Source organism: Panthera onca, chromosome E2, assembly GCF_046562875.1.
Source record: "Panthera onca isolate mPanOnc1 chromosome E2, mPanOnc1 haplotype 2, whole genome shotgun sequence".
In the NCBI taxonomy this organism is placed as follows: Eukaryota; Metazoa; Chordata; class Mammalia; order Carnivora; family Felidae; genus Panthera; species Panthera onca.
In genome coordinates this window covers 5,814,115-5,839,524 of record NC_138353.1, presented here as the reverse complement: position 1 = coordinate 5,839,524, position 25,410 = coordinate 5,814,115, and the positions used below count along the sequence as shown (strand labels likewise).

Sequence of the window (25,410 nt, the reverse complement as noted above, 5' to 3'; positions counted from 1 at the left end):
CACTTTCTTGAATGGCCGTCTCACATGTTAACTTTTCTTGCAACTTTTCAACAATTCCAAGCGTAGTTAATTTCTGGATATATTTAGTATGTCAAATTAAAAATCACAACACTCAAATACTCCCTCACAATCTCTAGATTGTTTCAGGAACATGTTTTAATTGCACAGATTCCAAACTATTTCACTGGAAGTGTGAACAAAATTTCAATTACATAAGTATTTTCATAATAATTGCATTAATATTTCATTCACATTTACTATTACCACTGATTGTTTTTTATTGGGACAGATGCTCATTCTGGCTTGCTGACCACTCTCCTGGGGTGTGATTGTTGCGTCATTATGCTGGCAGCTCGGGGAATGAATGAAGTAACAACTGTACACTGCGCAAAAACGTACAATTTACGCGTTTGTTATCACTTTCGTGGATGTTGTGTACCTCAGCCAGGGAAGGTAGAACCTGGACACACAGGAGTTACAGTTCATGAGAACAAAGGGGCAGGCAGTTGGGAAACATCCATTGATCAAGGCAGAGACGTTCACCAGCAACCAGCTGGGATTATCGAAAACAGCAATAGAGACTTGACAGATGGAGGAGAGGGAGTAGAAACACACAAAGGTGCTCACCAGGACGAGGATGCTCTGGGTGGCTCTGGACTCAGGAGAGGATCTGGGGGAGACATTAGTGCTGTGAATGTGCTGGACCCTCTGCCTGTGCCTGTGCAGGATGAAGACCATGTGGCCACTGGCCCAGACCATGAGCCCCAAACATAACACATCAGGGAATGATAACAACGCTGCATGTAGCAATTGTGTGATTTTGTTATTAGTTGTCCCCAAACAGTATTGCAAATCCTTTCTCATTGAGATGCTCATGTTGTTCTGTTTGCCAGTCACGTGGATAGGGAAAATGATATTTACCAGCATGTAGATGGTCCAGCACAGGAATATAGAGAAGTCAATGTACTTGAGAGCTTTCCTTTTAAGTTTTATCCCCCTGGCCTTCTGGGGGCTGATTGTGATGGCCTGGAAGGCACTCAAGAGGCAGGTGCTGCCTATGGACACACCCCTGCCTATTCTGTGAAGATAGAAAAGAAGTTTGCATCCAATATCACCTGGAAAATTGTTCCACCTGAAAGCTGCCATCATCTGGGGGACTCCTTTACAGAGGAGGGATAAGGAGTTGGCTGCAACCAGGTGTTTGACAATCAAATCTGTGGGCCTCAACCTGCACCCAGTGAAGGAGAGGAAGAGATAATGGTAAAGAAGAGAGAAATTCCCCAAGATTCCGACCACGGTTTGGGTTAAGAAGATCACTCCTATGACCAAATCCCTGGAGGCCATTCTGCCGGTTTCCAGTCACTGAGATTTATCTTCAGAACCAGAGGATCCTGCATGGGAATATGAGGTGTGGGCATCATGCGTCTTGTCAACTAAAATCCAATATTCTCCACTTATCATTAGTTTCTCCTTCGAAATGGTGTTGAGAAAACCAGATATCCATATGTAAAAGGGTGAAATTGGACCCCTATCTTTGACCATACACAACAAATCAACTCAAAATGGATGAAAGACTTAAACATAAGATGTGAAACTGTAAAATCCCTTCAGGAAAACATAGGGGAAAATCTTCTTGGCATTGGTCTTGGCAATGATTTCCTGGATCTGATATCAACAGCAGAGGCAGCAAAACCAAAAAAACACAAGTGGGATTATATAAAACTAAAAAGCTTCTGCAGAGCAAAGGAAATAATCACTAAAGTGAAAAGGCAGTCTATGGAATGGGACAAAATACTTGCAAAGCATTCATCTGACAAGGGGTTAATATACCAAACATAAGAATCTCCAACAACTCAATAGAAGAAACCACCAAATAACCCAATTAAGAAATGGGCAACTTTAGGAATAGACATTTCTCCAAAGAACATATGAATGATCAAGGATATGAAAAGGTGCTCGACTCTACTAATCATCAGGGAAATGCAGATCAAATCCACAATGAGATGTTATCTCACATCTGTTAGAATGACTAGTATCTTCCAAGCCCCAAAGATAACAAGTGTTGGTAAGGATGTGGAAAAATTGGAGTCCTTATACACTACTGGTAGAAATGTAGAATATTGCAGCCACCATGGAAAAGTATAGAAGTTTCTCAAAAAAAAAAAATGTGATAGAACTATCTCATCATCCAGAAATCCCACTTCTTGGTATATATCCAAAAAAATTGAAACCAAGGTCTCAAAGAGGTGTCTGCATGCCCACATTCATTACAGCATTATTCACAATAGCCAAGTTATGGAAGCAATTGAAATGCCCATTGACTATGAATGGATGAGGAAAGTGGAGTATATACATACAATGAGATATTATCTAAGCTTCAAAAAGAAGGAACTCCTACTTGGATGAACATAGAAGACGTTATGCTAAGTGAAATAAGCGAACCACAGAAGGAAAAATACGGTATGGTTTCACCTACATTCGGAATCTAAAATAGTCAAACCCATAGAAGCAGAGAATAGAACAGTGGTTGCCAGGGGCTGGAGGGAGGGGGAATGGGGAATTGTTCAATGTGTGTAAAGTTTCAGTTTTACGAGATGAGTGAGTTGTAGAGATCTGTTGTACAATATGGTGACTATAGTTAGTAGTACAGTATTGTGCACTTCCAATTATGAAAAGAGCCTATACTTTAAGTGAAGTGCTCTGACCAAACACACATACACACACACACAGGAACACAAGGAATGTTTTGGAAGTGCTGGATATTTTAGTACCTTGATTGTGGTGATGGCATCACATAGGTAAGCAGATTTCCAAACTCATCAAAATATATACATTAAATATGTGCGATTTTTGGCATGTCAATTGTATATCAATAAAGGTTAACAAGAGAAATATTAATTTTTAAAGAGATTTTCAAGAGTTGAGTATATAACCTTTTTTAAAAAATTGTTTATTCAGTTTTGAGAGAGAGTGAGCATTGGGATATCCAAAGCAGGCTCCGTGCTGACAGCAGCCAACCCGATGTAGGGCTTACATTCAAGAACCATGAGATCGCAACCTGAGCTGAAGTCAGATGTGCAACTGACTCAGGCACCCAGGCGCCCCAGGCATTTAAAGCAAATAACAATGTACGAGCCATTGCTATGAGGTTCATACATGTTGTAACTTACTTTTTAAACAAAACTCTGAGTCATCACTACTATCCCTTTCATTTTAAAGACAAGGAGAATGCAGACAGGATAGGTGATTTGCCTAAATTCATACCGTACTTGGGGCAAAGTGTGTACTTGAATCTGGCTGAGTTGTTTGCAGACACAGTGCATCTAATGGCTATACTATGCTAAGTAAGCTAGACAGCTGTGTTCTTTGAAAAATCTATATATAGAGTTTTGGTTTTAGCTTTGCCTTTTTATTTTAGCTTGATAGTATGTTACTTTATAATTTTTGTTATAACTTTCACGATGTGTAAAGATTTGTTCTGTAGACCAATATCAAAATGAATAAAGCTTTAGATATTTAATAAAATGTAGATGCACTGATTGCAGATTCATGTTATAGGAACCTGTCCCATGACAAATTGAATTGAATGAATGCAAGCAAGAATGACTCAAGAGTAGGATGGAAACAGAAATAAAAAAAACCTTTGGGGCATTTGCCTTTATGTCAAGAACAAAAGTATAAGGAAACCTATCATAATCTCATGTCTTGCCCTGAAGTATGGGATGTTGAATTCTAATATGGGATAAAATAGAGTAAGGTAAAAACTGAAGTATTAGTAATTTTAGATCATATGCTTATTTATTAATACCAGGTTAGGAACTATTAACCATGTGGTAAGTTCTCTGAAATATATTAAAATATGACATATGCAAATTGTAAACTCTAATATAGGACCGTTGTGTGCTTTACAAATCGATGTTATAGAATTTACAACTGATACCAGAGAAAACACCATAGGATACACGTAAGCCTAACAGCTACTCTTTGAAATACATTATTACAGAACTGTCTTTTCCTTAAATGCTATTTTCAATAGCTTCCAGAAGAAAACAGTCTCACCGTAATCCACAGACCATGATATTTTCAGCAGAGATACTACTGTCTCCATTAAGCACATCATACTCAGAGTTAGAGAAAACATTTCTATTCTGGCAGTTGTCATTGGGATATCCTGTTTGTTCACAAGATTGCATGATTCGTACAGATTTATTTATCCTAGTCCTTATTATAAGGATTATAATATTATAATATTATAAGGAGGGATTACAGGCACACCTTCAGTAATGCTACAAAGTTGGTCTTTGATTCCTGTAAGGTAGGCTGAAAGCAATTGCTTTCAGAAGTACAGGCCAGGTAAAAAAATGGGGCGCCTGGGTGTCTCAGTTGGTTAAGGGTCCAACTTCTCTGCTCAGGTCATGATCTCACAGTTTGTGGGTTCGAGCCCCACGTCGAGCTCTGTGCTGACAGCTAAGGGTCTGGAGCCTGTTTCCGATTCTGTTTCTGCCCCTCCCGTGCTCACCCTCTGTCTCTCTCTCTGTCTCTCAAATATAAATAAACGTTAAAAAAAAAAATAACTCTGGCTCAAATTACCTGAAAAATCAGGATTCCTTTTCACTGGATTAAATACCCACAATCATTGTCATTGTGGATTACAATAAATCACACCAGGAGCCAGCAGGCATTGGGTAAAGTCTAGGACCCCATCTCTCTTTACTAAGCTCATGTTTCTGTGGCTATGACACTGGATCCGTCTCAAACCCAGAATAATCCCCGTTTCATATACAATCACTTACCCACATTTACTCCCCATAGACGTCTATACCTTATAGACTTGCTTCTCAGACTGAAATGGAAAATATTTTCCCAGAAACATCCCTCCGTGTGGATGGTGAACTCAGTGCAAGGTCATGAGGGCTCATGCATGTGGGAGGGAGGCAGAAACGAGACCCTGTGATATGGGGCAGTGATCGTGACCTCCCCTCCCTTCAGAATTGCAATTATCATTTCACTTTTAGTGGCCATGACAGCGCCGGCTGGGGATCTGAGAACATTTATAAAGAACTTGTTTTCTGAAGTAGGTAATTACTGCAACCAATTACCAATTTCCAGTTAATAACTACAAAGGGACCATTGAAATGACTGGTACAGGCTGTTTTCCATTCCTGAAGGCAGACAGGTCTCACGTGGAGGGGAGCAAAACGCAGAGGTCTGACAGGTGAGGGACTGGGAACGAGTAGGTGTCTCTCCCTGGATCTGCTTTGCTGACAAGTTCTTCCACCCAAGAGTGATTTCTTCCTAATCTTCAGACCACAGAGGTGAACTACCATTAAATTAGAAGCAAAAAGTTGGTACCAGAAAAAATACCTGAGGGTTTTCAAAAGTTGAAACTCAAAGGCACTCAATGCCAATTACTTTGGGAGTCTAAATTAAGCCTCAGATGGTTCCTTTTCTATGAGATAAATGCTACATATGCAACTCAAGAGCACTGGATGGTTACCACAGTTTTCCATACTTGTTTTTTGATGTATTTTCAGTAATGAGAACTGTTGCTTTTGTAACACATGAAGAAATATAAAATAGGAGTTCAGATTACCCCTTAGTTGTCTCCTACAAACAAATCTACATCTTATCCAGGCCCACTATCCAATGCCTGTCAAATTCCAAGCCTGGGATGAGAGCCATACGGTGGGCAGCCTCTACTGCACATGCATGTGAGCACACACGCATGCACACACATACAAACACATGCACACACCTCCATATAAATCACATACACAGTCACATATACTCACATACTTATAGACACACATATTCTCTCACCAACTCATGCCCATGCCTATGTACAAACTCTCAGCCAAAATCATACATGCCTACTACGACTCACACTCACATGGACTCCCACAGTGCCACCATATCTCAAAAATTACACTCACACGCATGTATGCGTATCTAGCCATCATAGCCATGTATGCAAGAAGAGAGCAGTACCTGCCTCTTCATGAATCCATCTTTTATACTTCCCTCTTTGCAACCACCCACAAGGATATCATGATGTGCAATGTATAAAAAATGATGTGAGTATTGCTACTCTAGGTTAAGGCACAAAGTGGAAAAGTTGGAGTGTTGGGGGTCTGATATTGCACGTGTCCTGGATGCCCTCCTTTCTGGCATAGGCGGAGTCTATACGGTAAATAGTATACCATGCTGTGGAATTATTTTCTTGGGTCAAGTGGAAATGTCAATATGTGGAATTATTTTCTTGGGTCAAGTGGAAATGTGCTGTGCGGATTTGCACTCATTACACTGCTGGGTGTGCCAGGGCTCCTCGCCCACCATCACGCTTTCAGAGTCTTGAATAAAGACCACATGGAGAACTAGCCCATTTTGTCTCCACGTGCATTCTTTCAGGTTGGTGATGTTGGGGGCTGAGTTCTAGGTCTGTGTGGATATGAGGCAAAGATGGGTTTTATGGGGAAAGGTTAAGGGGAGAACAGAGAAAATCATGAGAGTATTGATCCCTGAGAATTGGCAACAACTCTTGGGGAAGCTTCTGACCTTTAAATTTGTGGAAAGGATGGTATCATAACCAAGATTTCCAGCGAGTGAAGGTGGACCCCTGTGATGTAGGGGTTGCATGAGGAATAAACAGAGTCAACAAAAATATATGCACGATATGACAAGAGGGGAGGTGGAGGGTCTGCAGGACTGGAGAAGGGTGGGCGAGGGGAGGGTCCACTTCCTTCTTTTGGCTCCAGCTTCCATACTTGGGTCTCCTTCATGACTGCTCCATTCCTCTGTGATGCAGACCTGGGACTTCTGTCTCCACCCACAGGTCCACCTGAAGGTATGTCTTCTGATGACAGAAGACTGCTAAGTGTCGTCTGAGGAGACTTGTGCCTGTGGTGATGTGAAGCTGGGCTCGGTGCCTCACAGATCCCGTGTGGGGTGCAGCGCCTCTTTCTTTTTCCCAGCTGCCTACAGAAGAATTGTTTTTTGAAAAAAAATCAGAATTTGTGTAAAACAGAATAATCGAGTAAGACAGTTCTCCTCTCAGCGGCCAGCATTTTCCTTTTCCCACTTAGAATCAATTATACTGCAGTGAGGAGACAATGGAAGAGAGGGAATCTCAGGAAAGATTAGAACATCGTCCTTCTAAGAAGCAGTGTGAGCGGGGCTGAAGTTTCCATGAGAACGGGGATACATAGGGCTTCTGTCCCAAACTCCCGATCTATCTCTGCATAGCCCAGCGCTCAAGAACAAAATCCAAGCAGTGTTTCCACTTCAGTTCAGGGTTAAAGAGCGTCCAGGCATTCCCACTGTCAATTTTACATGGACATAAAATTCTGAAGGGAAACATTTTCTGAAATGAAAACACATTTGGCAAGACTCGCGAGAAGACTTCTTAATTTACCCCAAGACAAAAGGAAAGGGTTGCAAGAACCGTTTCAGTTGATATGAGCGATCTGATGGATTCAATAAGTAACTTTTTGGGGAAATAATACTTATTTTAATTAAAAAATTTTAAATTCTTTTTGAGAAAGAGAGAGAGAACGTCGGTGCGCTCACAGAAGTGGGGGAGGGGCACTGAGGGAAGGAGAGAGAGAATCCCACGGAGCCCATCATGGGGCTCAGTCTCACCAACCATGAGATCATGATCTGAACTGAAATCAAGAGTCAGATGCTTAACTGACTGAGCCACCCACGCTCCCTGGGAGAATAATATTCTTTAATTTAGTCTTAGATACTGATGGAAAGAAAGAGGGTAACGCGAGAGTTGTTAACAACTATCATCAATACAATATTTTTGAGGAACAAAAAAACATACAGGCATGGAAGCAACACAGATTGTCTGTCTGTCTATCCAGCACCTGTCCACCTATCTAATACGCACCTATATGCGTATCTAAGAGCTCTTTAAAAAAAATTTTTTTTAATGTTTTTACTTATTTTTGAGGGAGAGACAGAGCAAGTGAGAGAGGGGCAGATAGAGAGAGGGGGACACAGAATCCGAACCAGGCTCCAGGCTCTGAGCTGTCAGCACAGAGCCCGACATGGGGCTCACAGTTTGTGAGATCATGACCCGAGCCAAGTCAGACAATCAACTGACTGAGCCACCCAGGCGCCCCTAAGAGCTCTTTTTTAAATCATACATAGTGTTGTGTATTTTTCAGGAGGTGCAGGGTGACTTAGAAATGCACTTTACTCCTTATAAACATAAACACTTTTGTATGCAGATAGATTTTGAGATAAACTTACTGGGGCACCTGGGTGGCTCCGTCGGGCGTCCGACTTGAGCTCAGGTCATGATCTCACAGTCCGTGAGTTCAAGCCCCGTGTCAGGCTCTGTGCTGACAGCTCAGAGCCTGGAGCCTGTTTCAGATTCTGTGTCTCCCTCTCTCTCTGACCCTCCCCCCGTTCATGCTCTGTCTCTCTCTGTCTCAAAAATAAATAAACGTTAAAAAAAAATTTTTTTTAATTTGAAATAAACTTACTGGTATATTTCTTACAAAAAAAAGTAATGCACTTTTCAAATTTTCATGTACTCAATGATTACCTGGAGACCATGTTGAATAGCAGAACTTTATAGAAAAATGATGGGTGGGACCAAAGCTTCTCCATTTGTGGAAGATCTCTGATGCGAATACTGCCAATCTGTGGTTCACACTCTGAGTGACAGGGAATTAAGATACTGAGGAAAGGTGTAATGAAGCACTTTGTAATCAAGAAATTTTAGAGAAATAACAGGGTTTAAAGTAGTTTTGAGAAGAGCAAAAACAAAGAATTTTACCATTTTCCATTTACTGGAAACCGTTCTAAATGCTTTTCACATTAGAATACATAAAACCACAAAAATAATCTGTTTTTATTTTTCGAGTGAGCCAACCTTGACTTGAATGAGAATCGAGGGAACAAAGTGGTTTTAAAAACTCACTAGGCTGGAACATCAGAGGTAGAGAAATCAATGTTTTCAAGGTCTAAGAATATGGTGTTTGTAGAGACAGGGAGAACACATTAATCCATCTAGGATGGGACATTTACCTGAAACCAGTCATTCCTTCCTCCTCCCCCTTCTCTTTCTCCTCCTAATTCTCTGAGCTTCGCCTTCAGATGAGATTATCTTGGACATCACCCCTGCGTTTTGAGAAATGGGTCATCAATATACCCACCCCCACATCGCCCCCGCATCCCCTGGCAGAAGGACTCTGAAATGCAGAAGAGCCTTCCCTTTCCCCAGTCCTAGGAGAGAGTCAGGAAGCATGTGGGTGGAGAAACCCACCTGAATGCCGACCCCACCCAGCGAAATGCCTCCCTGTGAATTCTGCTGAGCTCCGCCCATCTCCTTCTGCACCCGTCTGTCCTCATAAACAAATCTTCCCGAGATCCCTTTCCATGGCAGAGCATCTCCCTCCCAGCTCAGCCAGACCTGCTGGTTTGCAGGTCCCCTGGGGACCGAAGAGCAGCATCCTGCCTGCGCTATCCTGGAACCTGGCCCTGGCCGTGGAGTCCGGCAATGCTGGCATTCCCTGCATCTGAGCGGGGCTCTGATTCCGTGCATAAAGAAAGCCATTCTTCCCCCTTGGTTTTTGAATCCCTGGATGCCAATGAGCTCCTTGCCTTGGGGAGACTAACCTTATCCCATCTGCAGCAAGATGCAGAAGGAATCAGCCAGTGCTTTGGCATAAGCGTAACTATTTTTTAAAAATGAGATTTTATTCTTTGGGGCAATCTTTGGCTCAAACGATACTGAGCAGAGGTTCAGAGATCTCCAATAGAGCCCCGCCCCCATGCAGGCACAACCCCTCCCATTGGCAACATGTGTGTAAACATTTTCAGCATTGTGTATAGTGTTAAAATTGCCTAGTTATAGGTTTATCTTTTAAAAATCCCTGGGAATGGCAAAGACCAAATTATAGTGTATTGTATCAGACACAGACATATGAGATACAATGAAAGTGCTGATGGTGTAAACACTCAATAACTCAATAAACATTTCTTCCAATAAAACGTCCTTTCTCATCCTGGGTGAGCCGGCTAAAACCAGCTCACACACAAAGATGAGCTCACACTCAATTAAGATAAGCTGATTATCGGTGGAAGGGGATTTCCTGGGATTCCTGAGCTGTATAAAAGCCCAGCAGAAGACCTGACCTTCTCAGTCATCCCGGAAACCCTTCTGGGTCCAGTAGTATTGGACCAACGTCTACGTTATCTGAGTGGCCACTGACAGGCACAAAATCCAGGTTAGTTTCCATGACTATTTGGGGCCTCCCTTTACCCCTCACAGAAATAGGAGGAAATAAGGGGAGAGGGCCATTTTACGTGTTGAAGTAAGGATTCCTTAACTAATTGAATTTTTTTATTTTTTAAAAACTTTTTGTAATGTTTATTTATTTTTAAGACAGAAAGAGACAGAGCATGAGTGGGGGAGGGGCAGAGAGAGAGGGAGACACACAGTCTGAAGCAGGCTCCAGGCTCTGAGCTGTCAGCACAGAGCTGGACACAGGGCTCGAACTCATGAGCTGTGAGATCATGACCTGAACCGAAGTCGGACGCTCAACCGACTGAGCCACCCAGGCACCCCTTAACTAATGGAATTTTTAGCACAGAGCCTGATTAAAAAACTATTTCAAAAATGTTAATTTTTAGACAAATGTTAACTTTTATTATTTTATTTTATTTAAGAGAGAGAGAAAGAGAGAGAGTGATTGGGGGGAGGGGCAGAGAGAGAGAGAGAGAAAATCTTAAGCAGGTTTCATGTTCAGCAAGGAGCCAGACATGGGGCTTTATCCCAGAACCCTGAGATCATGACCTGAGCACAAACATAGTTGGTTGTTCAACTAACTGAGCCTCCCAGATGGCCCTTTTTTATTTTTAAAGTTTATTTAAAGTTTTGAGAGAGAGAGAGAGGGAGCGAGAGGGAGAGAGAGCATGAGCAGGGGAGGGTCAGAGAGAGCATCCCAGGATTCGTGCTGCCAGTGAGGAGCCTGACTTGGGGCTTAATCTGAAGAATCGTGAGATCGTGACTTGAGCAGAAATCTAGAGTCAGACCCTTAACCAGGAGCCCCAAGCAAATGTTAACTTTTAGATCATTGCAGAGAATGATCACCCAGACCCAGGGTTTTTAAAACTGTGGGTGATTTAGTAATTTATCTTTTATGCCAGTGTATTCATGAGAACTTGTTTGAAAGCTGGTTGAAATTCGGAACCCTGATCCTGAACCTGTAAATAAAACAGCAGTACCTGAGCTATGAAGCTCCCAGTCGAATGGAGAGGCAAGAATTACTCTACCTTCATTTGTACTTGGGAAAGGCTTCCTCCTTACTCAGTTTTGGCCATTTGAAATGTGAAAAGGATAGGGGTGGCTGGGTGGCTCAGTTGGCTGAGCGTCTGACTTTGGCTGAGGTCACGATCTCAGGGATCTCAGAGTTCATGAGTTTGTGCCCCGCATCGGGGTTGCTGCTGTCAACACAGAGTCTGCTTCAGATCCTCTGTCCCCCTCTCTCTGCCCCTCCCTCGCTGGTACTCTTTCTCTCAAAAATAAATAAACATTTTTTAAAAATGTGAAAAGGGGGTCAGGTGTTCCAGCCCCATGTTGGACACAGAGTTTACTTAAATAAAATAAAAATTGAAAAGGAACATATACTTTATTCTAGGTTTTCAAATATGTTTCCCTGAGATTAGATACAGATTCCCTGACCCCTTTCCTTCCTGTTTCTATGGGAAAATGGTCTTTTTTTTTTAAGTTTATGTATTTATTTTGAGAGAGAGAGAGAAAGAGAATCTCAACAGGCTCCACAGTCTCAGTGCAGAGCCCATTTCGGGGCTCAAACTCATCAACCGTGAGATCATGACCTTAGTCAAAATCAACAGTCGGAAGTTTAATCGACTGAGCCACCCACATGCCCCTCGTCTTTTTTTTCCTCCTAATATAATCTATTACGATAAATTTTATTGTCTTTTTATTATGACAGTCTCGGATAAGGTATTCTATTGCTGTTTTCAAAGATACAATATATTTTCCTATTATGCTTCATTTTCCCATTAGCTTTTATTTACTTGTTTGTTTGTTTGTTTATGGGAAACTCTATACCCAATGTGGGACTTAAATTCACCACCTCCATTTCAAGAATTGCATGCTCCACCATCTGAGCCAGCCAAGCACTCCTAATCCCATTTAGGTTTTGATTCATCAATTTCATTTCTTTCTTCCTTTTGTAATCTTTTATTTTCCTTGCTCCAATTTCTTACGATGAAAACTTCCTATAAATTTTATGTTTGTATATAATATGCGTGTTTAGACTAAGGAATTTACCCCTAAACCACGTTTTGCCCTGCTCCTAAGTTTTGGCATAAACTGTTTTATCTTTTTTCTCTTTTTTATAATTTCCATTTGAATTTCATTTTTGATTTTAAGGAATCTGATTTCAGAAATTGCTGGAAATATATTGCATAGTTTGAAAATAGTTCATCTGATAAAGAAGTTAAATAATGTAGTTATATTTAATTTTGTTCAGTTATGCCAGAGGGGAACTAGAGAATGTAAAATATCCGGTTTTCTTACATTTTGAATTTTCTCTTTGAAACCAACTATGTGATCACTTTTTTCCAAGGGTTTTATGGTGTATTACATAAGGTCTCTAAATATGGAATCTGCATCTCATGTATATATAAAACATGTTAAGTCTAGTGGAGAAATTTAGAAAAAATTTATCATCTTATTTCTCATTCATTGGTACTATGTTACTAGTAGAAGGATATGCACATGTAGTTTGAACAAAAGGTGAAAGGGGAGATGGTGGGCAGAGAGGTAGGAGCTGGCTGCATTGAGCATGGGGGGGGGGGGGTCCAGGGGTGTGCAGCGTTCAGCGGTTTCATTTTCTATCCCGCACAGGGCAACAGAGTCCCTGGGACTGACCAACCCCGATGGACCCCAACAGGCTTTCCATGGAACAGGGGAAAGAGTTCTTAAAGCAGCTTGGAATTCCGCAGAGAGATGTAAGTGTGGGAGAGGTTGGGCAGGTGACATGTGGAGGAAGGAGGTGGCCTCCCAGTCTAGTGCTGAGGCAGCTTCCCCTCCCATGACGGTGACCATGGGTGAAAGCCCGTGATTAGCGATGTGGATATTTGCCGGCTGGCCAATTACAGGGATGTGCAGTGATCAGAGGGCAGGGTACAGGAATCTCAGTTCCCTCCTGGGACCGCCAGCATTCCCCGAGCACAGGGCTCCCCCGCGTGGAGGTCGTGGGCAAACTCACTGTTGAACCAGAGGAAAGAGCCTTTACTCTCTGATTAACACTGAGTGGAAGAACTCACAGAATTGGGAGCTGGTTTATTATCTTCTCATATCTCAAGGCTTCCTCCTCCGTGCAGAACTCTGATTGTATCTTGGTTCTCTTTACTCTCTGTCAGATTGACTCGATGACAGAGAAATGGGTCGTTGATGCCGCCGTGGAGGTTCTGCTACGGTTCCCACTGATGCCGGGAGAGGATCCAGGTGCCCGCTGTGTCTCCAATAAGAAATGTCAGCCTTCAGTGGACCGGCTCATGGCTTCACAAAGACACAAAGACCAAGAGGAGAGGTGGGGCAAACGTCAGGAGTGACGTGGGTAGAGCCTGGGGGAAAAAAAAAATCCCCTCCAGGTGCAGGTGTGGGCTGTAGACTTCTGCTCAGACCAAGGGGGGGGTGGGGAAGGGGTTTCTGACTTGTGTGTCCCTCACCATCACACAGGCTTTTCTCTGTGAGCTTGCACGTGGATGTGAGCTGGCACGGGCGTCCACATGTTGCGTGTCCCCGCGTGAGTTTGTGCATGCCTCTGTTGAGAACTGGCATGTGGTTACGGGGATCACGTATGACATTTCACAGGTGTTCATTAGCGTCACATCAAATCTCTGCAAACCTTTGTCAGAGGAAATGGCAGGTTTTCTCAGGAAGACGTTCTATGAAAATTGCGAGTTTTCTGGAAATGCGTAGGGGGAAAAACTCAATAGTGTTGGCCTGCTCATTGGTTTTGATAAATATGGGTAGACGCTTTAAGCTTGGAGGAAGCAGTTGGACAAAAACCCAGCACACAGGCCTGAGCGACACTGAGGTTTTCGGGGAGGACCTGTACAGACATTCATGGCTGCCAATCTCATTTCACCATGTTTATTCCAAGTGGCCTTTTCTCAGGCAGTGTCCTATTCTGGGAGTATGCAATGATGGAAAACAGGTCACAAAATGGCACACAATGGGACCTCAGTTCATGAGAAGACCCCATCACTGGGGGGTCACTCAGTGATCAGCGAGTCCCCCACCCATTCCATGCAGAGAGGTAAAAGGCTATGAGGGACTTCTGTCTCCGTGTCTACATCTTTTTCTTTTCTTTTTTTGTCCTTTGCTTGTGAATAGGAAATCCAACAATCAGGTCCTGAGGAAGAATGACCGGAGGCCCAAGGACATGGGGCAGATGGCACGTCATTACATACACCAGCGGCCCATAAGACTCCCCATGACTCAGAACCCGAAGAAGCTCCAGAAGGGACCGGTGGGGCAGAGGAATCCCCCACCAGAAGAGGAGAATACCAGGGTAAGCGGTGGCGTGGATGTTTCAAGAACCAGAGGATCGGCATGGACCCCAAAGAGCGGGTTTCAACAGAAACCTGTGTGTCTCTGTCCTCAGGGATTCTTGCTTATCCAAGGCTGGCCGGGTTTGTGAGGGCCTCAGCTGGCAGACGGGCCCATTCGGATCCTCTGAGGAGCAAACTGACTCCGTATTTAGCGTCACGTTCAGCTTGGTGCCACACTCAAATCCAGTTCATAGTCATCACCTTTAGCCACGAAGTTCCTTCCTCTCAGGTCACTTTCTGTGAAACAGGCCCTGGGCAGGACCATAGCCTCTCGGATTTCCTGGCCAGGGGCCCTGGGTCTATGTCGTCCCCCCACTCGACTGATCTCCAAATACCTGTCCTTTTGTTAACCTTTCATTTCTGCCCTGATTTCCGCGGGCTCACGGAGGACCCTCTCCCTCCATCCACAGGTGAAGTGCGAGAACTGCGGAGCCTTTGGGCACCTGGCCAGCAGCAGAAGGTGCCCCATGAAGCGCTGGGGTGGGGCCCTTGCCCCCCAGCCCTTGGGCTCCAGGAAGAATGAAAACCTGGAACCCAGGAGGCCTCAGGACTGCCACACCCCAGGGTCCTTCCACACGACTGGCAGCGGGAAGGAACCAGGACAGAGGTGAGGACTCGCAGGGTCAGAATGATTGGGGCAACGGAGCCCCGAGGACGGGGAGCACCCCCCCTCCCCTGCTGTCCCCGTGCAGCTGTGTCAGGCACGGACCGGAGAGAAGTAGGCAAGCGGTGCCCGGGGTTGACCTCAGAGCTCCCTCGAGTCCTCGGGATTTCCAAGGAGTCGGGCCGGGAATATCTATCTTGGGGTGTTGCACGCGGCAGAGGCGCAGGGAGTCTAAGTGAGAGTATTTCATGCTGAAGCCACGGCGGGGAAGGGGATGCTTCCTGGAAGCGGGGGCTGCGCTGAGGTCCCGGAAGGAGCTGCCTTGGCAAAGTCCACAGGGGCTTCGGGGCCTCTGTCGCCCCTAAACCAGGCCGACGACTGGGCTCCGGGGTCTTCTTGGTTCCCAGTCAGTGGTGGCGACCGGGGTCGGGGGCATCCGACAGTTCCCGTGATTTGTTCCGCAGGCAAGAAGAGCGGAAAGAGAAAGAGCTGCCCCGGAAATTACCCGGGAGACCCCAGCGGAAGCCGCAGAGCGCCTGCAGGGAACCCGCGGACTCGGGCGCCCACCTGCGGGTGAGTCTTGCTCGCTCCTGCTTCTAGGAAGCTCTGTGTCTCCATCTGTGACTTGCTGGGGGGTGCAGGGCCATGTTCACTTCCGGGCTGGACTGTAGGAGCCGCACAGGCGTCCTGGGAGTTTTCAAATCCCAGCTTCTTTATTTTCAAAATGTATTTTTTCCCGATTTTGTGCAAGTCAGCCAGCAAACGCTGGTGGGGGCATTTCTGTGCACAGGTGAAGGGTTCTGTCGGATGCCTTCTGTGATCCTATGTCAAGACGAGGCCTCTTTTATTTATTTTTATCTTTTTCATAATTCAGACTTTTAAAAAAGTTATTTATTTATTTCCTTATTTATTTGTTTTGAGACAAAGAGAGAGAGCAAACATGAGTGGGAAGGGGCAAAGAGAGAGAGAGCGAGAGACAGAGAATCCCAAGCAGGTTCTGCACCACAAGTGCAGAGCCGAAGGCGGGGCTTGAACCCATGAACCGGGAGATCGTGACCTGAGCTGAAGTTGGACGCTTGACCGACTGAGCCACCCAGACGCCCAAGATGAGGCTTCTTTTAAACTTTTGTAAATACCCAAATCACCCTTGAAAAGGATGGTTGCCATTTATACTCTGCACATTGTGTGTTCCCTGGATCTTAACAACAAAGACAAGGGAAGGTTCAATTGTCATATCTGAGAAGCAGCAAAAACCAGATGGGCCTTGTAATTGTTTCCCCCCACCACCTCTGAGGAGCGGATCTCTGCAAATGTGCAGTGACTACGAGCACGTCGTTTTCGGTGACACTTAGTATTGCATGAGTTGTCTGTTTAAATTGGGTTGCTCCTTTTTTCCTCCCTGACGTAGAGAGAATCCCAACTTGTCCTGACTCCTGAGGTGTCTAATATGAGGTTCCTTCTCCCACAGCGCCCCACCAGGCCGTTGCCCGTCCAAACCAATACGAAGCCATCTGTCCTGGGCCCTGTCCCCACGGGTCAGCCACCTGCTAGGACAGGTGACATGCGGTCGTCCTGCCCTACACGGCCCCTCTATAAGGCCCCTGAAGTGCGTGCTTGTGAACCAGCCCGAAGATGCGGGGCGGACTTGCCCTGCGAAGATCCAAAGAGCTCCCTCTGGGACCAGGCTCTCATTTCCAAGTCGACAGCCGGCTGGCCTGAGGTTTCCTCCCGTGATGTTCCCCCGTCGGCCAGGAAGACACTGGCCCTGGGTCCTGTGTGTCACCGCCAGGCACAAGCCAAGCATCCTCCTGTGGACTCAAAGCCCCACCCACAGCCTGCCACGGGAACACATGGCCAGAGCTCCAAAGTCAGCATCCAGGCACAGGGGAAGAGGTCTCCCCAGGTCCCCATGCAGCCTTCCCAGAACCCTCCAAAGAAAGCGAGATTCAACTTCTTCTAACCCCCGTCCCAGGTGGGTCTCAGTGACCTGGTCTGGGGGTTGTCCCGGTCTCAGCTTCCCCCCAGTATCCAAACAGATACCTCAAGTGACCGGGAAGATACCGGTCCTAATGCCCAGTCTTGAACGCCAGGCTCCACCTGACTCACCTGGTCTGAGCCCCATTCAGACCTGTGCTGTCCCCTAACCCTGACCACCCAGGCATGTTCCAGGCCAGCAGGGGCGAGGATGGGACATGAGATGGGACAGGGCGTGGCAGAGCTCCAGGTTTTCCACTGTTCCTGTCTCCCTCTGGAGAAGTCTCCACCCGCTGGTCAGAGCCCTCCCATCTCAGAGGCCTCGGAGAGACAGGTTACCTGTGTTCCACTGAGAGGACCGCCTGGTCTCTTCCCCTGCTGAGAATGACTGAGTGTGGCCAGTGTCCCACCCTGGAAGTGGCTGAAAGGGGGGAAAAGAGGCAGGAACAGCTGTGTCCCGTGAGTCGGCATTTCTGCCGGTGGTGCCTGTGCACCTGCTGGGGCTCCAGGTGACACTGTGGTCACCGGACAGACATCACCGTTACATTTTGTGCATTTAAGTCACGGTGGGAATGGAGCGTATGAAATTGTCACGGGTAGTCCTTTGTAAATCAGACGTTATTTAAGAAACTAAGTCAACAAGGGGAAGCTATGTTGTACCCTAACATGAATGGAAAGCTATTAATTCATCTGTGTGGGTGGAGAAATGACTAGTATTTGGGTAACTGGGGAAAAGGCCTCTCTGTGATGGTGGAGAAGGCCTGAACCCTCCGGAAGAGTGCCCTCTCCTGGTTATCGAGATTTTGACTTTGGAGGAATTTCAGTGGAAATTCTCCTTGCCTTGGGGAAATGGGAATATTCTTTTAACCTTGCACATTTTGTTATTAAAAGTGGTTGCAATGTTATGTTTGACTCTTTAAATATGAATAAAATTGTCTGAAATGGAACGTGTATTTCAACTTTTGTCATTTTTCCTTACACCTCAGGTCAGTTTCTTTTTCTTCATCCAATTTCACCTGAGTAATGAGGACCTTGGTGTGAACCCCATAGTGTCTCACAAGAGAGAAGTCAGGGACTTTTAAAGACAAAAGGGAATGCACAGTCTAACCCAAGGACCTGTAACTTGTAGGAAATAGAAACTCTCAGGCACAAGCTAGCCCTACTGAACCAGGATCTGGGGTTTCTCAGTAACAATCCCAGGGTTCCAAATGCAGGTTGAAGAGTGAAAATGGAATGGTTCTTAATTGACACATCAGAATCACCTGGTAAGTTTTATCTACCATAATGTGGTTCACTCCTGGGGATATTCATTTGCTGGGTTGGATTTGAAATGTGGCATGAGATAATAGAAAAATATGTAGAGATGGCTCAGTGGTTAAGTGGCTGATTCTTGATTTCAGCTCAGGTCATGATCCCACGGTTGTGGGTTCGAGCCCCGCATTGGCCTGTGCAATGAGCCTAGAGCCTGTTTGGGATTCTCTCTCCCTCTCTCTCTCTCTCTCTCTCTCTCTCTCTCTCTTTCTGCCCCTTCCTCACTTGTGTGAGCATGATCTTTCAAGTAAATTAATAAACTTGAAAAATATGTGTATATATATAGACTATACACATATATACATACACACACATACATATATATATATATATATATATATATATATATATATATATATATATATATATATGGAACCTGCCCCAGGTTCCTGACACAGGGCTCCTAAAGTCCCTGTAATATCCTTGTGAGTGATAAGAGCATTATCACTAATAGGCGCTAATAGGTGACCCTGGGTGGGCTCCTGGATGGGGCTGGTCTCCAGCAAGAACAAGCCACCACCTTCCTTCAGCCCCACCCCCACCTCCCTTCTCCCCCATAGGGCGGAGCTAGAAATGGAGTTTATGATCCATTTTGCTCACGTGAGGAAGCCTCCATAAAATCCTAAAGGTGGAACATTTGGAGAGCTTCCAGCCTGGCGCACACACCCATACCAGGAGGGCGACGCATCCCAGCTCTTTAATAGAGTGATAAATGTAAGTGTTTCCCTAAGTTCTGTGAGCTGCTCTAGCAAATTAATCAAACTCAAGGAGGGGTTGTTGGAACCTCTGGTCTGTCGCCCATTGCTCTGAACCCCGGGTGATAACAGGCATTCGAAGTGTGTATGTGTGTGTGGGGTGGCCTTTGGGGCTGAGCCCTCATCCTGGAACTTGCTGCTGTCTCGGGTAGATGGTGGCAGAATTGAGCTGAATTCTTGGACACCCAGCTGGTGTCGGAGGCTTGCTTGTTGGTCTCAGAAAACCGCCCACCTGTGGGGCCCAGAAATGTCACAAGTGAAGTACTCTGTGTGACCTTATTGGAGATGGAGGAGATAGAAACTGTTTCCTTACCTGTGTGGATGTTGGGTGTTTGGGTGTTAAACCCACTGTGGTTATTTGTAACATGCAACCAAGGCCAGGAAGCTGGAGGGAGAGGGCAAAGATAACACATCATTAACCTCTCTTCTCTTTTAATTCTGGGGAAAGCTCTGTCTTGAATCAACAACAGCAAATGGCTCTCATCACCTAAAATTGCCAGGAGGCAATAATTAAGCAAAAGCGTTAATCTAGGATCAAAGAATTGCAATGCAGGGGATACAGACTTGGGTGGCAACCCCCATAGTGTCTCACAAGGGAGAAGTCAGGGACTTTTAAAGACAAAAGGGGACGCATGAATACATTGTTTACAAAGAATTTTGATTGGTATTGGTGGCAAAAATGCAATCCTGGTTGAACACAACTGGTTGCTAAAGCTCTCGCTGAGCCAAAGTCAGTTACTGTAGGAACTCAAAGGTGTGTTCATCCACAGTCCTGGAGATATTTGCGGGTTGGCCTCATTCAAAGTTCCTGGTTCCACCTGGTGAGGACAGGCATAACCTGCCTCCTGAATGGCCTCCCATCTCCACGTGAAAACCCCTGGACATAAGGGGCACCATGTCCATTCAACTTTCACATTTTCAGCAGAGTGGGATTTCAGTAGGGGAGCAAACCCGATGTCCCCTTTTTCCCTGTGAGATTGTGTCTCAGGAGAGCTTCTCTGTCTTGCTAGGACTCTGTCCCTAAAAGGCAATGTGATAGGACTGTCCAGGCAGCCCCCTGGTCGAAGGCCCCAAACCCGTGAAAAGACAGGGGGAGATCAAAAGACTCCACATCAGCACCGGTTCTTCAACTTGGGGCTACCCAGGTTGCTGCAATGGGGTTTCTTGGAAACCGAAACCACACTCCCAGGATTCCCATCAGGGACTGCAGGATAACAACATGATACGGACATAAGCTTCCAAGTCTCAGTGAGTCCCCAGGCTCCTTTGTCCCCGCGCCTGCTCAGCACGTTGGAGAAAGCTAAGAGCAGTTGGAAACGTGAGCCCTACTATCACCAGATGCTTTGATAAGTGGAAATTCAGGATCCTCAAAAGAATTTCTCACTATGTTGATTCAGGAACCTGTGATTCGTGTTAGTGTCCTGGGTGTGTTTGAGGCAGGTGATCTAGAGACAAGTACTAACAAACACTCACAGGGAAATCTCGACTCAAAGACTCACCTGCTTTGCATTTGGTGTTCATGGTGTAATCTCCGGCATTAGATACTCTTTCCCTCTATTACCCAGCTGGTCAATTGGACCAACCTGGGACTGAATACCTTTGAAAGGAGATATTTGTCCCCCATTCTTTTATTTAAAAGAATTTATTTGTACATGTAACTATCTTTTCCGTTTTATGAATTTATTCTTTATCTTTTCTGCCAAAAACTTGTGGATCTTCCTAGATCCACACATGCTTAAAATTAAAAAAAATTTTAGTGAAAATAAGTGGTTTCATTTTCCTTATTTTCTTTATTTATATTCAAGTCAGTTAACATACACCGTAGTCTTAACTTCAGGAGTAGAACCCAGTGATTCACTTTTAACATATGACGCCCATGGACCAACAGGAAATGTGTCTTCCTTATTGCCTGTTATCTATTTAACCCATTCCTCCACCCATCCCCCATCCAGCAACCCTGAGTTTGTCCTCTGTATTTAAGAGTCTCTTATGGTTTTGTCTCCCTCTCTGTTTTTGTCTTATTTTTCCTTCCTGTCCCCTTTGTTCATCTGTTGAGTTTCTCAATTTCCACATAGGGCATGAAATCACATGATACCTGTCTTTCTCTGACTTTTTTTGCTTACCATAATATATTCTAGTTCATCCAGGTTGTTGCAAATGGCAAGTTTTCATTCTTTTTCATCACCAATTAGTATTCCAGTGTATGTGTGTGTGTGTGTGTGTGTGTGTGTGTGTACACATACATACATACATACATACCACATCTTCTTTATCCATTCATCAGTTGATGGACGTTTGAGCTCTTTCCATACTTTGGCTAATGTTGATAGTGCTGCTATAAACATTGGAGTACATGTGCCCCTTTGAGTCAGCATTTTTGTAGCCCTTTGGATGAATTCCTTGTGGTGCAATTTCTGGGTCGTAGGGTAGTTCTCTTTTTCATTTTTTGAGGAACTTTCATACTGCTTTCCAGACTGGCTGAACCAGTTTGCATTTCCACCAACAGTACCAAAGGGTTCCCCTTTTGTCACATCCTTGCTAACATGTTGTTTGCTGAGTTGTTAATTTTAGCCATTGTGACATGGATGAGGTGGTATTTCATTGTGGTTTTGATTTGTATTTCCCTGATAATGATGGTGAGCATCTTTTCATGTGTCTGTTAGCCATCTGGATGTCTTTTTTGGAAAAGTGTCTATTCACGTGTTCTGCCCATTTCTTCACTGGATCATTTGTTTTTTGGGTGTTGACTTTGGTAAGTTCTTCATACATGTAACTATTTAAAACATATACATTTGTGGGGCATCTGGGTGGCTCAGTAGGTTGAGCGTCCAACCTCAGCTCAGGTCATGATCTCGCAGTTCGTGGGTTCAAGCCCCGTGTCGGGCTTTGTGTTGACATCCCAGAACCCAGATCTTGCTTCAGGTTCTATATCTCCATCTCTTTCTGTTCCTTCCCTGCTTGCACACATGTGCTCTTTCTCTATATATAAGTAAATAGGTAAATAAATAATAAAAATTTAAATATACATTTGATATTGGATTTCTTTTCCATAGTATGCCTAAACACTGTATGAAGGACAGTAGCAAATCTATTTATAATATGATGACAACATCCTTCTTGCTGCTAGCATTTGGTCCATGTCGGGAGCTGAACTAAGTGGTTTTTTTACCACTTTAGGTCATTCTGTCTTCCTGACAGCCCTGATTCCTAGTGTAGACGTCCAGGTGCCAATGGAAAGAGAGAGGATACACCAAGTGTTGGTTTGCCAACTTGAGAGCTTCCCAGCTAAGATCTGAAACCAGCCCCCTGCACAGAGGGCCAGGAGGGACCAAAGAAAGAGGCAGGTCGCCCTAGATGGGTAGGTGGCCAGTGTAAGAGGCAACACACACATATGTACCTACTGTACTGAGTGTTCTTGGTATCATACAGACAACATGCCCTACTTTTCACATATGGGAGAAGTCGGGTTAGTGGAAAATGTACATTTCAAATTTTGATGTTCACAAGATTGTATTGGGATCTTGTTACAATGCTGACTCTGTTTCAGGAAGTCTGGGGTGGGCCCTGAGATTTCCACATTTTAACAAGTGACAAGGTCCAGTGATGTCAAATTTTGGGGTGTATGGATCACCCCTTGAATGGCAAGGAGCTAGAATGTTAAGAAAATATTCCTTGGATAACTTTTAACATCAAGAAATTGATGGTTTGTTCCTGGGTTTCATGCTACAAAAAAAAAAAAAAAAAAAAAAAAAACACAAATAAAAAGGTCTCAAGTAATAATTTAACACTTACACATTAGATGTCATTTAACTGTTTATATTATGAACATTTTTTATATTATAAATTGTGTTATCATTACACTAATGTATAAAACCACACATTCATGAGACACCTTAATTCCCATTTGATGAGAATATTGTATAAAATACCTAGTGAACTTTTGGGACTGAGTTTGAACCTAGTTTATTGAGCCTAGAATTTACTGGGAGAGGTTTAACAACTGAGAGAAACAGTAAAAATGAGATAAGGTAGCAACAGATAATAGTTTTAAAGTGTTTGGTATAAATTTGGTAACCATATACTATTGAAAAATTGATAGAATGGAAAACATTCATCACAGGAAATGTTCAATTTCCTAAGTTCAATATATATTTCCAATTCTGAATATTTTTTAAAACTCCTTGTAGAGCTGTTATTAATTCTTGGTTTTTGAAAATATCTCAGTAAAGCTATTGTTTTTTGGTGATCTAGATTTTAGCATTTGGGGACAATCAAGATGCCAGTATTCTGATTCTTACTGAAATGAATGAAGTAGTGATTCCTGCAGATGAGACAAAATGCTTTTAGGCAGAGAAAATAGAAAATTTCTGGGGTGGGGATATATTTACCATGATGGTGTAAAATGCTGAGGATATATTTATGAGGCATGTAAGTTTCTATTGCACATATTTAAAATCTGGGATTTCAGGAGCGCCTGGATGGCTCGGTAGGTCAAGTATCCGACTTTGACTCGGGTCATGATCTCGCACTTTGTGAGTTCAAGCTGCACATTAGGCTCTGTGCTGACAGCTCAGAGCCTGGAGCCTGTTTCAGATTCTGTGTCTCCCTCTCTCTCTGCCCTTCCCCCATTCATGCTCTGTCTCAAAAATAAAATTTTTAAATTTTCTTTAAAGTTTTCATTTATTTTTGAGAGACTGCACAAGTGGGGGAGGTACAGAGAGAGAGGGACAGAGGATCTGAAGCGAGCTCTGTGCTGACAGCAGCGAGAAAGATGTGGGGCTCGAACTCACGAACTGCGGGATTATAACCTGACCTGAAGTCAGACACTCAACCGACTGAGCCACCCAGGCCCCCAGGTTTTGGGATTTCTCAGCCTCCATTAATCCCGTGGGCCAATGCTTTACAATATATCTCCCCTTCCCGTATAGAACCATATCATCAAGATACACAATTGATGGCATGTATGTGGTTTTATTAATGTGAATGGGAACGTGTGAGTATGGTCCGCGTGAGTTACAGAGGAAGATGTGAGGGTATATGCCTGTATCCGAATATGTTTTTTGCATATACATGTGTCGTCATTTATGTAGAAATGTGTTTGTATTCGGGCGTGTGTGTGCGGTAAGGGTAGTCCACAGTTATGCCTCTAATCCCTGACTTGAATATGGGGAGTACTAGATAGTGGACATCAAATTGTAAGTTTATTTTTTAGGAAAAAAACCCCAAAGAATTAATTTGAGCTCCTTTTATGTTTCTTAATTTAAAAAAGCAACCACAGGTGATTACTGCACATTCAGCAAAAAATAGGTGCAGAAAAATGTAACCACCCAATGCCATTAAAATGAGTAAGCAGCATGGGCTTATCCCAGACTTCTAGAATCTGCCCATTGACTCATCTGATCCGTGTGCTTTTATTTGTAGGAGATCGTTTTATATTTTTCTGATGGATGTTGTTCGGCCTTTGTATCCCTACTAGAGGTCGGGGGGAGAGATCAATGTTATAAATTATGCTAAAGAATTTCCAACTCCCCTATACTTCCAAATTAATAGTGAACAACAACCAAAAAAACCAAAAACGTCCGGTGGTTTCTAATGCAAATTATTGTCATGGTGTTCTTCCTTTTACTTGTATCTCTTTGAAAATCCTTCCCAGGAACTTTGGCCAAATATCTCTACTCATAATTTAATGATGCTGCAGGCCAGGTGTCTGAAAATGGGGAACCCTTCTTTTTGGGGTAGAAAAATTTCTCGGGGGATCAGAAAATCGGATGAGATAGCAGAGTTTCATTCCCAGTCCCACAGGACTCCTTATCTATATTCGCCAATATCCAATCATTTATGTGAGTGAGTCCTGGGTGTTGCACACACGTGTGGGATTCCAGTCACAGAGCCCTGTTCACAGTGCCCCTTGACTAACACATGTGTGAGCCCAGAGGAGATGCTCAGTAAGAACCACTCTGGTGAATAAATGCATGTTGTTCCCCCAATAAAGTGAGACTCCAAGTGCTGCTTCCTGCAAGTCACTGGTGGGGTTTGAAGTGTTGGGGTTTGGAGCCACCAGCCCAGAAAGAATTCTTGAGACGTCTTTGGTACAAAAAGGTGGTTTTATTAAAGCACAGGGACAGGACCTGCAGCAGGAATTGCTGCACTGGGGCTGTG

At 44.2% G+C, this 25,410-nt stretch overlaps 1 protein-coding gene across 1 annotated transcript; it reads right to left on the bottom strand.

The window, feature by feature from the left end:
- Positions 1–263: 263 nt before the first annotated feature.
- Positions 264–1,344, bottom strand: LOC132675550 (vomeronasal type-1 receptor 4-like). The gene has a single exon (XM_060627872.2). The coding sequence runs from the start codon at positions 1,342–1,344 to the stop codon at positions 403–405; it is 942 nt and encodes a 313-aa protein (XP_060483855.2). The 3' UTR covers positions 264–402.
- Positions 1,345–25,410: the final 24,066 nt, after the last annotated feature.

Bases quoted from the DNA above. Each gene is read 5' to 3' on its own strand.
- LOC132675550 (XM_060627872.2), bottom strand. From the start codon at position 1,344: ATGGCCTCCAGGGATTTGGTCATAGGAGTGATCTTCTTAACCCAAACC.